The sequence below is a fragment of the Euwallacea fornicatus genome, chromosome 7, assembly GCF_040115645.1.
Source record: "Euwallacea fornicatus isolate EFF26 chromosome 7, ASM4011564v1, whole genome shotgun sequence".
Lineage (NCBI taxonomy): Eukaryota > Metazoa > Arthropoda > Insecta > Coleoptera > Curculionidae > Euwallacea > Euwallacea fornicatus.
The window spans coordinates 4,059,799-4,073,528 of NC_089547.1; the positions used below are offsets into that span (position 1 = coordinate 4,059,799).

Consider the following 13,730-nt stretch of genomic DNA (forward strand, 5'->3'; position numbering starts at 1 on the left):
ACTAGATTCGCCTAAAAGTGAGCCATTAACCCGAAATTTATTTACAATTCAGGCCTGTCGCCGAAGTTACAACATCAATTATACAGGACTTGTCTATTCCGAATCTCTCGCAATGCGAAAGCAGTGTCTAGAGCTATAGACAAAATAGAGAGACAGGTACGTGCGCAGTTGAATTTTTCATAGCAGCGCTACGAAAAAGAACACCACGCCCATAAATAGGAGCTTCGCCAAACCCGCACTTGGAAATTGATATTTCGTTTTTCGAACGAGGCCAAGCAATGTTGTCTATGCTCTTGGTTTTTGTCTACAATTTGTCAGCAGCAAAGACTCGTTAAAAGGGGTACGAATTGTTGGAGTCTTCACGAAAGGTCTTCTGACACCAGGTGTTATTTTGTACGTGGATTACCGCCAGGGAAAAACACCACCGTTAAGTTCAACAATTGTCAGTGTTAAGATCAAAGTGATTACTTCGTATGCGTAACTTGAACGCGAAACAAGTTTCAGACTGAATTAGGGGAAAAACGCGGATAACTACCTCTCGGTTCAAGCCCCAAACTATTTCTGCCTTTGGGAAACTTCTGGAGAGAAAATGAGCAGGGGCTGGTGTCTGCCTTCATTTTTCTGACTGACCAATCAGAACACTGGTCAGGTGGTTTCCATGAATTTGCGATTTTAGCCCGATTGATTTAAGTGCAAACCTCAAAAGTTTTTTGCCTTTTTTACCATTTTAACACACTGCTAAGGGCATGGTCAAAGCTGACGTGTGTATTTGTGACGTGCGTATATCTACCCATGGGTAAGCGAAACGTGACGAATTGGGTGGGTGTCCAACAGAATGCACTAGAGTGCATCCACACAGTTACATTCTGCTATTTAGACTACTAAAATGGTGACTATCAAAAATGGAAAAAAATCCATTCTCGACCATGAGAAGGTTCTGGTCCATTAATGTGACGTGAAATCGAGTCACCATTTGTTACGCAAAAGTGGACGGAATAAGTACTTAAGGGGGCAAAGCCACTTTAATCTTAAATTGAAGCGGTGATAAATATATACATTTAGGGTAAACCGGAGTGAAATTCGACCCTTGATTTTTTTTTAATTGCAGGAAATTAAAAAATGCACAAATTAAAGAAAGGGAATATTTTATGAATTTCTGGCTATTAAAGCCGAAGAAATCTCAATAAAAACCTACGTGGAATCTAATGATAGCGAGAGAACAAAAAAACACAAATCCAAAAAATTTTTATAAACAGCTAAAGGGGCTTCAAATAGGGACTTTCAAGGTAAAGCGGGGTCAAGTTTGACTACATCGATCACTCGTGCATACATCAATATCAATTCAATCACGACAACCACTGAAAAACAGGCTATTTTGCATTTGTCAGCAATAGGTAATTACTAGAGCCTGATATTAGTGAGTGTTCAGGCTGTCTCAGAAGTCTAGGATATACTATCGTACGGGCCAAAACCGACCCGGCCGTATCAGTTAAACCTTGAGAAAAGATCTAAGCCCCAATTCTAGTATTGAACTAACCAAGAACGACCACCCAAACTAGCCAAGAAAAAGTTCCTTTCTGGCTGCAGATGAAATCAAACTTTTGTTTCATGGAAGAGTCGGTCCGGATTAAAGAACATACCTGACTTAGTAAACAAACATTGGTTTAAACAATGATTAAATCAACTTAATATGATTAGAGAACAATTCGCGACACCAGAACTGCGACAACTTTTGGCTCAAGTGCCGGTAACTTCTAATTGTTCTTTTCCTGTAGCAACTTTCCGCGTCTTTGGCCCTCCTCAATGTCCCTGACATAACAAATTCGCACACAGAACACGGATAAAAATTAGAAACAATCCCATCATCTCAAGTTTCCAGGTTCTCACATAGCAATTTTGACCGTTTAAAAGTATTCCTACATCTTAGGAATAAATCGTCTGTAATTTGGCAACGTGGCAAGTTGAAATCGCGCCAGGTTGTACGTCATCGTTGGCATCAAGACCACTATTGCAAACCGGCTTAGAAACAAGCCCCGGCTGGCACTGTTGCCACAGCCCTACTTTAGAGTGGGATCTAGAGTAAACGTAAGCACTTTGGCAACAACCGAGAATCTATTAGCTTATCTTATATTTATATAAATATTATATAAAGAATAAAAGCTTATCCAATAAACACTTCAAAAAATTGCATCAAAAATTGATATGGCTGAAAGTGTCTCTAGACTTTAGGGTACGGTGGATCAATCCTAGATAACATTGAATGTGGGAAGGAGATTCGCAAATTGACATTAGATTGTCCTCTGTCACTGAAGCAATAGGATTAACTTGGCAAATACATTTGTCCAATCATAGGACTTGACTACAACTTTTGACTAAGTGTGCCTACCAAGATGCAAATATTTTTGTTATAACTGTAAAAACTGGCTTTACCAAGCAAGAAAAGACCTGGTCTTTATTACTGTGTATACCTAACCTGTAGGTAAACGATTCTAGTTTATCAAGGTCGCATACTTGCGAAGAATGTGCAAATGGCAGCTGCACGGTCATCATGGGGTACTACTGTTTGATGCTGTTTACTACGCCGTTGATATTTGAGCTTTCTAAAATTGGGTTATAGGCGGGAATTCTATCTGTAAGATATGCATGCAGCTTCAATGAAATAATTTAAGGTCTGCTTGTATTTATGCCATCGTCTAGGTTTTAATGAACACAAAATTAATTAACAGTGATTTATAACGCAAATAAATTTAAATGCAAGATGTACGCGAACTTTAAGATCGAGAAGAGGCCACAATATAAACTGCAAAATTCATGGAATTGATTATCAAAAGTATCGATGTAATTAATTATTTATTGAAAAATCATAGTTTTTTTCTATAATTTGAAAATCCCATATACTAACTGACTGTAAGATACTCATCCCAGGGTTTATTTATAAGTAAATTTTCATATTTTTAAAAAATATTCCATTTGGTGAACTACTTTGCACTAATAATCAATGATCTACCTTAATCAAGTCGTTTAGCTTAGACCATGTGATTATGTCCAAAATTGTGAATTTACCCTCTGTGTCTATGCCAAGGTGTTGGGTTTTGGGAAATAAGAACTCAATAAGTAAAGAATTACAAAAGAAAATTATCACTGCTGGGAAATCTAGATGGACATCATACAACTTAGCTACGTAAACTCAACAGCCGATAGTAAATAACTACAATGCGGCCATGAGGTAGGTATGTGATATGAGTATCTATACCTCCATACGAACCTAAATTGGTAAAAAAAAATGGACACTGTATCATTGGCCAGTAGTTTAATTTTAAGGTTTTCAATCAATTACTAAAGAAAACGCTTGTTATACATAAACTTTGTGAAAAAGCCATCTAAATTCCGTTTTTCTTTAGCATCGATTCAACAAGGCTCTAGGTCTACCCAATAACCGCAGCCGATTTCACTGTCCCACAACGCCTGAGTGGTATTCTACATGGTAAAAGCAATCAAAATGGGACTTACCTTTAAGAAGATTATAGTCTTTATATATAAAATTCGCAGAGATATCACTTCAATTACACAAAATTCATCAAAAACGTACGTCGTTTTCGCCAAGCGACGCCATTTTATGAAATTTTCCTCAAATCCTATTTTTGTTTGACATTTTTGTCCGGGCTTCGGGGATAACCGGCAAGTGCGAAATTGCACGAACAGCACCAACGATTTGATGTTCTGTGCGCTTGCGTACACGTCGCAATTGCTCTGATTGAGCTAAACGAAATAGTCGATAAATATACTACTTTTATTAATACACCTCTTTTCTCATAAATTCTTCAATAACCTTGTGTAACAATCGACTAAAATACATCAATCACAAGTTATTATGTGCCAAATAGATAATCTACAAAGCCTACACGCTCACTAAAAGTTCTTCTTGTTCCTTGTCAATTGTCACACTAATGTCACTATTAATCAGCTGATCAACAAATAAATTCGTAAATGGCGAAAGTTCAAAACAAAATATTGCTCTAGATTTAATTGCTATTTTAAGCTAAAAAGTGCGAAATATGCTCTTTTATACATCAATTCACAATGTTTCTATTATTTAGACGTAGCCCTAAATATTTCGATAAATCTTTAACACTGTCATTACGTAATTTTAGCGAAATCTCCCGGTCGAATGTGAGTGAAAAAACGTGCCTCTTATGTAAACGTTTGAATACTAACTTTAGTGGTGAGTTGCTAACGCTTTTACCCCTATTTGATACAAAGCTGTTCCTGGTATTCACTCATATTTTTATCGTTTATCTCATTAAGTGTTTGACTAGTTAATTAATCTTCTACTTATTGTGCAGAGCAATACAGAGAGCAGTCATCAGTTATTAACCCCAGTTTGAACAACGCCAAAAAGAAGAGGTTGAAAAAACGTTCCTCCAAATATACAGATATCCTCGAAGGTAAGATTTGTGTGCTAAGTAAGGTCTTAACTCAACAGTTGCACTTTCAGTCACCAACATATCATCATACATGAGAAAAGCTAATGTAACCAAATTAAAACCATCAGATTTGAACCTTTTAGCATCCTCTGACATCAATCTGAATGAACTTTATAAGTTAAAGTGTTTGTCACATACTTATAGGTATGTACTATATACAGTGATGCTTTATGAGTTTTGTATTAATCATTTTGTTACAGTAATTTAATATCAGATGATATAGGTAGCTATGAGGCAGTAACAGTCAGTCCTATATCCAGTGATCTTAATCTTAATCAAAACAGTGATATTAGTAATAAGTTAGGTAGCATTGAAAACGGCTTAAGTGCAAATGACTTTGTTGATGAATTGGAGGTTTTGGATGCTGAGCTTGAGTTTAAAAGGTGGGCATATGTCTCAGTGTTGAATAAATTTTTAACTATTTTCTCTCCCATCTTTTAGTTTGGATGTTAAGAATTCTTTGGAACCAGAAGTAGTGGAAGACCTTCCACTACCTACTGAGTCAAAAGAAAAAAATGAGCCTGTTGAGGAAAAATATACAATAGAAAAAACTGTTCTCATTCAGAAACATAGAGATGTCATTGCTGCCAAAACATTAGCAGCTTACAGTGAGGTGTGCAACCATCTTAAAAATCCACATAGAGGTTTGCACGCTCTTTATTACCATCAAAGCAGAGTGAAAAAAAACATGACTCCAAAACTCTCTAGCATGAGAGACCTTAATGTTTATTATACACTCTTAAAGGTATATTTTATATTAATGTAGAATTTTTGGCACCAATATCTTATATTATAGGGATTTGCCAATAATTCAGACTACCATAAGATAGAGCAAGTATTAAAGTTAATGAAGGATGAAAATATTGAACCAGACTTGAATTGCTACACAGCTATATTTGAGTGCCTAGGTAGAGTTAACTTTGAGAACCATTACTTGAAAGAAATAAGGATTCAAGTCAAAGAAGCAGTAGCCAAAGGGATCACATTTGATAGAATTATGAATGAAGGGATTTTTTTGAATGACTCAAGGGTTCAAGTGCTTAAGGCCTTTAGAGCACATCAGCTAAATTATAGTCCAAAATTTGAAGCTCCTAGGGTTTTTTATGATAATCCTTTGGTTAATCATTTGAATAGTGAGGAGCAGCTAAGAATTGGGGGTGTTCAGGCCTTGGAAGAGCAGTTGATTCCGCCAGGCGAACTAACAAAACGGGCAGAGACACAGTTGCTTATGGAGGAGAAGGGATATATTACAGTAAGTTGTTTTACAGATATTTTAAGAAAGGAAAAAGAGAGGAAAGTATGAATCGTTTAAGGGCATAGTAGATAATGGTTTAAAATACCAAATTTCAAGTTTTAATGTGATTGCTTGAATTAATTGATGAATTTGTTTCAGGTAAAATCTATAGAAACTAAAGACAAACCTTCCAGCGATGTCATATTCTATCGCTCGAAGTTAGAGGAACAGTACAAATCGTGGGCCGAATCGACACAAGAAGCTTTCAAGCGGGACCTAGCCTCTACCTCTGCAAAGAAACATGCCCTTACTCTTGAGCCCTACTTAAGATGCGTCCCTAGTAGTGATGTAGTTGAAATTATTGTTCAAGAGGCCAAAAGAATCGCACAGGGTTCAGAAACGTACAGTCCAGAGGTACATTTGCTGCACAAAATGTTGGGAACGAAATTGTATATGAGGTACAAAGTTGTGCGTAAACAGAAGACTGGTGTTCTAGATCAGGTAAATTTTTATTCTACTTTTTTGTATCTCTTTTAATTATTGAGATTTCTGCTGAATGACACACTATTCTTCAAATACATCTAAATAATAGCGATGTTATTTTAGCTATGAATTTTAAAAAATTGTGTAACAGTTGACTCTGTTGAATCCGGGCAATATTTATATTCATTTTTAGACCATGGAGATTCACAAAAAGTACTGTGAAAACTACGCAACCTCTTTTACTAATCTCGAACATGTCCCACATAGTGAAAACTTCAGTCATCCGCGTATTCAGTGGCAGCTCCTACAGAATGAGCAGTGCAAAGACGGAGCTACCCTAGATATGGCTCATCAGCCATGGCCCCTAGGCACTCTTATTTCTCTTGGACGATTCTTGTACCACATTATAATACACGATTTGAAAGTCGACGTCAATGCCATGCGACGTGACCGTAGTGATAAGAACTTCTTACCGGCTTTTTATACCATATTCCGCAACCAAGGTCGGATAGTCAAAGAGGAAATCAAACCGCATCCCGTATTATCCAAACTCTACAAAGCATCGCAGCCTGAAACTTTGACATTTCCTGCTAATGAAGTGCCGATGGTTTGTCCCCCGGTACCATGGACTTCTATACACAATGGAGGATATCTAATATCTCCTACTGATGTTGTCCGACTCCCGTTCCAGGCTTATATCCAGAAAAAGCGGTTAGAGGAAGTGAGTTCCGTACAATTATACCCAGATCTCGACGCTTTGAATCAACTGGCTTTAGTGCCGTGGAAAGTAAATACCAAAGTTCTAGACGTGATATTGGGCGTGTTCAGAAATGGAGGTTCCTCGAAATTGGATGTGCCTCAACCACCCTCATCATTAGTAGCTCCCTCACCGCCTGTTCAAGAAGTAGATAAAGAGGAGAGGTATAATTTTTATAAGTTAAAACTGCAACATCGCAGGAAGCAGGCGGAAATGTTCTCATTGTGGTGCGATTGTTTATATAGACTCTCATTGGCCAATCATGTAAGAACTATTTTAAATAAAATTTTATTGTTGCCATATTTGATTATTTTTCACATAACAATTTTTTAGTTTCGAAATGACATTTTTTGGCTTCCGCATAACATGGACTTTAGAGGACGCGTCTACCCAGTACCTCCTCACCTGAACCATTTGGGCTCGGATTTGGCGCGCTCTATGTTGATTTTTGCCCAGGCGAGGCCTCTAGGACCGTCGGGTTTGGACTGGTTGAAAATACATTTGATTAATTTGACTGGGCTTAAAAAGCGCGATTCTCTAGCAGATAGGTAAGCGAAGACGTGATTTAATTCTTTTCAATCGTTCCAATTTCTCAAACTGTAAAAGAAATCCTGTTTTTCTCTAATGTTTTATGAGAAAAAAAATCTATGGCCAATCAAATTTCTCTTATCGACATCGTTCCAGATTGGCATTCGCGAACGACATTATAGATTTAATCCTGGACTCGGCAAATAATCCCCTAGAAGGTAAAATGTGGTGGATTAAATCCGACGAACCATGGCAAACGTTGGCCTGTTGCATGGAAATCGCCGATGTTTTGAAGTCCGGTATCGATCCGGCTCTATATCGGTCGCATTTTCCAGTCCATCAGGTCTGAACTAGCTGCTTGCAACCCGAAAGTTACTTGTTTTATCATAAATTCGTGCGATTTAGGATGGAAGTTGCAATGGGTTGCAACATTACGCTGCACTGGGTCGCGATAACGTTGGAGCGTATAGCGTGAACTTGGCGCCTTCGGATGTTCCTCAGGACGTGTACAGTGCGGTGGTGGCATTGGTTGAGGAGGAAAGGGCTAGAGATGATGCTGCCGGAATCGAGGTAATTTTTAGAACTTATTTAATACGAAATTCCTGTAGCAAAATTTTAACTCACGATAATTTAAATAATTTCTGCAGATTGCGAAAGTTTTAAATGGTTTCATCAAGCGCAAAGTCATCAAACAAACGATCATGACAACGGTTTACGGCGTGACTAAATTTGGGGCTCGTCTGCAAATCGCCAAACAACTCAAAGACATCGACGATTTTCCCAAAGAATCTATTTGGGCTGCTTCTTCATATCTTACAGGTATGAAAATAATTCTTCAACCAAGTATGAGGTTTCCTTAAAATGGCGTTTAGCTCGCACTTTCGAATCTCTGAGGTCGATGTTCACGTCAACAAGAGAAATTCAAGATTGGTTCACCGAATGTGCTCGATTAATTACCGGAGTTAAGGGTTCCTTGCTGGAGTGGGTTACCCCTTTAGGTCTCCCGGTGGTGCAGCCTTACATTAAGTTTAAAAAGGTCACTGGAATGCCTTTGGGTTATGACAATTCTATTTTAGACCAATTCGAGTATGTGAAAATTAGTTGTCAAAAATGTGGGAAATACTATTTTTGGTTTCCAGAAAGCCAAACACTGTAAAACAGAAAAACGCATTTCCCCCCAATTTCATCCACTCTTTGGACTCTAGTCACATGATGCTTACTTCTCTGCTTTGTGCCAGGGCCGGAATCACGTTTGTTTCGGTCCACGACTGCTATTGGACGCATCCTTCGACAATTCACATTATGAATAAAGTGAGACTAATTTCACACAAAATTGAACTGTTAACTTATTCATAATCTTGGCAGATTTGCAGAGAACAATTCGTCGCTCTCCATTCTGTGCCGATACTAGAGGATTTGTCGGCTTTTCTGCTCGATGCGTATGCGCGCGACTCCAGGTACTACCATAGAATCGAAAACTTAAAAAAATGTAATTTTTTAATTTTTTTTTAGTGATTTTACCGATGATGATTCAATACCCGATCTTGGTAAAAAGTTAAGCATGGTGCTGAGGCGACTACCTCGAAAAGGCGATTTCGACATAAATAACGTATTGAGTTCCGTTTACTTTTTTAGTTGAAACTAGTTGTGTTTCTTGAAATTTTTGACTAATTATTAAGATTAAATAGAAATAAATTTTTATATTATTACATGTGCTTTAATGCCTTCCTATGCATTGTGTAGGTAGTTTCCCTTAATTCGCATGTTGATTAAGCTTTGTTGAGTTGAAAAAATTATTCATCTGCTAGTCAGTTAACTAACAGCTGTAGCTCCTTAAGTGATGCGATGCATTAATTCGGGTTAAGGACGATAAAACGGACGATAACTTAAAAGTTTTATTCAACACATTGTCATTTATGTACATGAAAATTAAGGCACGTTATAAAAATACACTGGCCTAAAACCACGACATTTAAATATCACTAATTTTTACATGTTCCTCCTTCAGAAAACTTGACAGTAACTGAAACGAAATGTAATCGCGCAGTGTTATCTGGAAGTTGACCAGAGTCAACTACATTATGGATTATTACAACTATTCTTTTGATAAAATTTGAAAATATTTAACTAAATAATTAATAAATCATATCACATTTTAACAGTGATCATAACAGTGGAACAAAAAATACACACAACAATCGTACATTCTCACTTTCCAAATCTTAAAAAAATAAAGATAAATTTAGTTTCTATTTCTTTTCTGTTCCCTCTTACGTAGAGCAAATCGAGAATTAGAGAAGCGATTTAGTAGTTATTTAAGATAATAATAAATAAGGAAATAGTACATGTATTCGGTATTATAACAATCAAAGCATATTTCTGAATAACGTAAGTATAGTTTTCGATATGTACAATTCGCTGATATGTAAAAAAAAGATATGCACAAATCGTACAACGATATATACATTAGAGTTGAATAGAATTTTTATATATTTAGGCCCGGTTTTCCCCGGTGTTGTTTCGAACGAAATTTGTAGATGGCCCTTAATCCGAAAGATAATCCACTTAAAATTTACAATGTTCATACATCACCTAATATACAAGGCTGTTTCTCGTTTTCGCAGATTTAAGGTACCTTTCAGAAATTGAATTTCCGGCATTGAACTCTTCCAAAGGGCCAATTTTCAAATGACTTCCCTGCTTCAGCAATTTTCTTGACAGTTCGGTGGCCTCGATTACCATCAAACTTTGAATTTCACAGTTCCCCACTAAAAATGCTCCGAACCAGTTTTAACAAGTTTTTTCTATTTCTTCGTCGGAAACATTCGAATTTCAAATCGGGCGCCTCATCCATTCAAAGCGATGTTCATAATGTATGCAATTTAGTATTCGCATATAATAGATTTCAGTCAATTCGATGATTCCTACGAAAAGCAACATTGTATAGAGATGTTCCTTACCTAAAACAAACACCAATATGCGCGAAGAACAATACCGGAACTAATCGCCCTTTATTAAGTACAAAACATTTCTATAATAAGAAATAAACTAAGAGTTAACTGGAATGCCATAACAATAAGAAATTGAGCACTTGAAGTTCATCAATGTCCAGATATGATACAGGTTTCCATCAGCGCGACATGTGGCCGTTTCGCTGTTTATTATATTTCTGGAAATTGGATTAATATTTATCAACTACGTATTAAGAAAAAAATCCTTTAGTTAATCAATTCGAGGAAAATCTTGACTGGCAGATCATTAAGGTCGCTTTAGCGTCCGTCCCACGACAAATCTTTAGCAACTAAGCCAATTTGGACTTGTCATAATTCTCCAACTTCCACCTTTGATACGGAGATTCAGAATCGCACTGTTCCATCACTATCTTGGTCTTGGCAGCGTTGATCGCCATGCACTTGTCGCTACTCCCATGTCGGATGAGGCTTCGCACAGGATCGTACTCCCAGTACTGATTACCCCTGCTCCCGTGGCATGGATAGAGGATCACTTCCTGACCGCTATAGTCCAGGCAGGCTTCGTCTCGCCGAATTTCTCCGTTTTTGCTGTATAGCCAGAACTAAAAAGACAAGGACATATGTGATATTTCGACGTAGCGGCATTAGGGAAGATTGCGCCATGCATGACGTCAATAAGGTATATAAATAAGAAGCTTTGAGAGCAATTAGATTAGAAGCATCAGCGACAAACGAGCCCGAAGCGAACCGAGAGGACTTCAAAAGTACCGGGACATAAAGAAAACTCATTACCAGTATTACCGCCATATCTTTAACAAGGGAATATTCTTTTTATCTGTAATAAAAAGGGAGTGCACAAAAGTGTTCCTTTGGCCTTTTTACCTGCAGAAGAGCCGCACAAAAGCCCGACCAAGGCTTTGCGTTTCAAAGGCGGCCAAACCCATATCGGCAAATATCTTTATCTGGGTCCCCGGGGTCGGGATCGGGGAACAATAGTCTGCGCCCACGGGATTTTCTCAGGAAGAAACGTGCTGCTTGAGGTGATTTGCAATTGTAATGATATGTCGATTAAGAGGTGATGATAGTAATCACTTTGAGGTTCGTTCGGGGGGTAGTCCACGCTCCTTGCTTCCTCTGAGGTGGCACAGGGTGCTACCCGAAGCGGGGCTTGGAAACGTTTAGCGAGGTATCGAGCGAAAACAAGGGATTTTATTCCAAAGATTTTTAGGACGTTTCCATACGACCATACCATTTATGACGTGCATTAAATCGTAGCAATATCGCCAACAACAAAACCACGTGTTATTAAGTCTGCCGTTTTCACAGATGGGCAATACCATAAAATTAATGGTACCGCCGACACGATATGGCGCGAACACGCGATTCGTTCTTCTAAAATCGCCCCATTTCCCTCGTACCATTTCTCGACACGATGCAAACCTTATGCATCTTTTCACACGTATCACTATAACAGCCGCGATTTGCTCATTATTATTGCAGCGATGCTGTAGTGGAGACAAAACATCCAAAAAATCTAAAAAGTCTTTGTGCGAGTCTTTAGCTCTGATGCAGGGTGAGTTTCTTTCAATGATTAGCGAAGGAATCCCGAAAACTAGCAGAGTTACGAAGTCGGTTAAGTGGGGGAAGAATTACAGCTTTAGGCGACCAACTTAAAACCACTTTTGGTTCCTTGAAAAGCTGCGTGACTTACTATACCGGGTGTCCAGGCGAACTCCGCACATAGGACATTACCATGGGAAATCGGTTTTTATTTTTTTGCGTCTGCACCGATTACCCAATTGAAAAAATGTTGCATCGAGGTCATGGTCCTCAAGACCGGCCATCATTCCGCAATTTTTCCAATCTTCTAATTAGAGCCGTTTTGGCTCAAAACGCTTCCGAATTTCAAAAATTTGAACGTCCCGCGTAACCGTTCGACGCCACGATTGGTAAGAATCAAAGTCACAATTAAACAAATACGAAGTCTTGACTTTGGTCAATCGTGGCATCGCCCGGTTACGCGGGACATTCAAATTTTTGAAATTCGGAAGCGTTTTGAGCCAAAACGGCTCTAATTAGAAGGTTGAGAAACTACCGAAATATTTGATTGTTTTACTATTAAAGTGCATTAAACGTTTCTTTAGTAAATCGTTTGCTACTTAAATCATGTCCGCTGGGGAAAACACTTCGACGATTTAAATCTCACTTGGTCAGAATTAGTTTACATTATCGAGCGTCTACTGTATCTACTTTAATTTCCAAATTTTCATGGTAACTAATTGTCGTCGTATGTGAGAATGAAGTCCCATTTTGCTACCATTTACTGAGAGCTGTAAATGGTATGTTAATGGTGCCGTGTGAAACCGCCCTTAGACTAGGCTGCGAGCGATACTAGAACTGATTAGAAAGCGTCGGCTAATTATGTGGCAGCAGAAGCAGTACAGCTGGCGGGGTTTCCCAGCGTTGCGGAGCCATTTTAATCTGCTTTTAGATGGGCTTAAAGTAGAGTCACCTGCATGTACTGAAACGCAAAGGAGAAAAAAAGTCTCGCCTGAGGGGTTCCCATGCTGGATAACCTGGAACATTGCTAGGAGTGTCCGCAGTAATAGGCAGCGCCGGCTTTACAGAGGGTTTTCCTTGGAGGCATACGGAAAAAATTCGAAATTATCGATGTGTCGCTTACCGGCCCCGCGGACTGATACGGGCGCTATGATGACCACCGATGCCTTAGTCGCGGTCGGGGTGCCTCGGAAAGGGTTTTTTCTCGAACTGTAACTTTTAACACCGAAAATCGCACAAATTTTGGGGTCAAAATGGAGCTGTATCGTGGGAATTTCGCGACACTTTTCTGAGCTATACTATGCGGTATCTGGAGTACATCGAGCACCCCTCGTTTTTTTTCCCTCTCGCTCGCCTCATTATTCGAAGAGAATGCGTCATCATTTCAGGAGCGTAACGGGACGACTCCGCCTGTCCCTCCAATCCAGAATAGCTATGATAATTTAATGCTGCTGTATCAAAGTTCAACAGCATTAAATTATCATAGCAAATAGAATATTAATTCAACCCGACGGGCGCAACCTTTGAAACCTGCACTCTAAATCGAAATTGCCCTAGTTCAATCAAATATATTACATTATCAGCTTATTTAATTAATTTGCGCTGTATCCAATGGAATATTTCCTAACTGGAAAATGCGGATTCCATCATGAGCTTCTCCATGCGAAACAAAAATTTGTTTTTACCTCCGAATTGCATTAAATCTCGATTTT

At 38.5% G+C, this 13,730-nt stretch overlaps 3 protein-coding genes across 4 annotated transcripts in view; 1 reads left to right on the forward strand and 2 right to left on the reverse strand.

The window, feature by feature from the left end:
• Positions 1 to 3,657, reverse strand: part of gw (trinucleotide repeat containing adaptor protein gawky) — a 30,831-nt gene extending 27,174 nt beyond the window's left edge. Inside the window, exon 1 of the mRNA XM_066284376.1 lies at positions 3,511 to 3,657. The gene's annotated coding sequence lies outside the window, so the exon portion shown is untranslated. The remainder of the gene's footprint in view (positions 1 to 3,510) is intronic.
• Positions 3,658 to 3,959: 302 nt separating this feature from the next.
• On the forward strand, positions 3,960 to 9,195 carry mtRNApol (mitochondrial RNA polymerase). Its single transcript, XM_066283717.1, has 16 exons — positions 3,960 to 4,222; positions 4,344 to 4,445; positions 4,496 to 4,628; positions 4,685 to 4,867; positions 4,926 to 5,229; positions 5,281 to 5,736; positions 5,878 to 6,219; positions 6,395 to 7,222; positions 7,292 to 7,506; positions 7,643 to 7,829; positions 7,892 to 8,056; positions 8,134 to 8,305; positions 8,359 to 8,572; positions 8,626 to 8,797; positions 8,852 to 8,943; positions 8,999 to 9,195. Exons 1-16 carry the CDS (start codon positions 4,081 to 4,083, stop codon positions 9,123 to 9,125), a joined length of 3,834 nt encoding a protein of 1,277 aa, XP_066139814.1. The 5' UTR covers positions 3,960 to 4,080; the 3' UTR covers positions 9,126 to 9,195.
• Positions 9,196 to 9,367: 172 nt separating this feature from the next.
• LOC136340184 (putative polypeptide N-acetylgalactosaminyltransferase 9) overlaps positions 9,368 to 13,730 on the reverse strand; it is a 48,334-nt gene continuing 43,971 nt past the window's right edge. For both annotated transcript variants that reach the window (XM_066284027.1, XM_066284026.1), the window contains exon 11: positions 9,368 to 11,060. In XM_066284027.1, the coding sequence (XP_066140124.1) occupies positions 10,788 to 11,060 (273 nt within the window). In that variant the 3' untranslated portion in view covers positions 9,368 to 10,787. The remainder of the gene's footprint in view (positions 11,061 to 13,730) is intronic.

Bases quoted from the DNA above. Each gene is read 5' to 3' on its own strand.
- mtRNApol (XM_066283717.1), top strand. From the start codon at position 4,081: ATGTTTCTATTATTTAGACGTAGCCCTAAATATTTCGATAAATCTTTA. The intron at 5,230-5,280 runs GTATATTTTATA...CTTATATTATAG, and splicing joins TTTATTATACACTCTTAAAG to GGATTTGCCAATAATTCAGA. The intron at 8,798-8,851 runs GTGAGACTAATT...TAATCTTGGCAG, and splicing joins CAATTCACATTATGAATAAA to ATTTGCAGAGAACAATTCGT.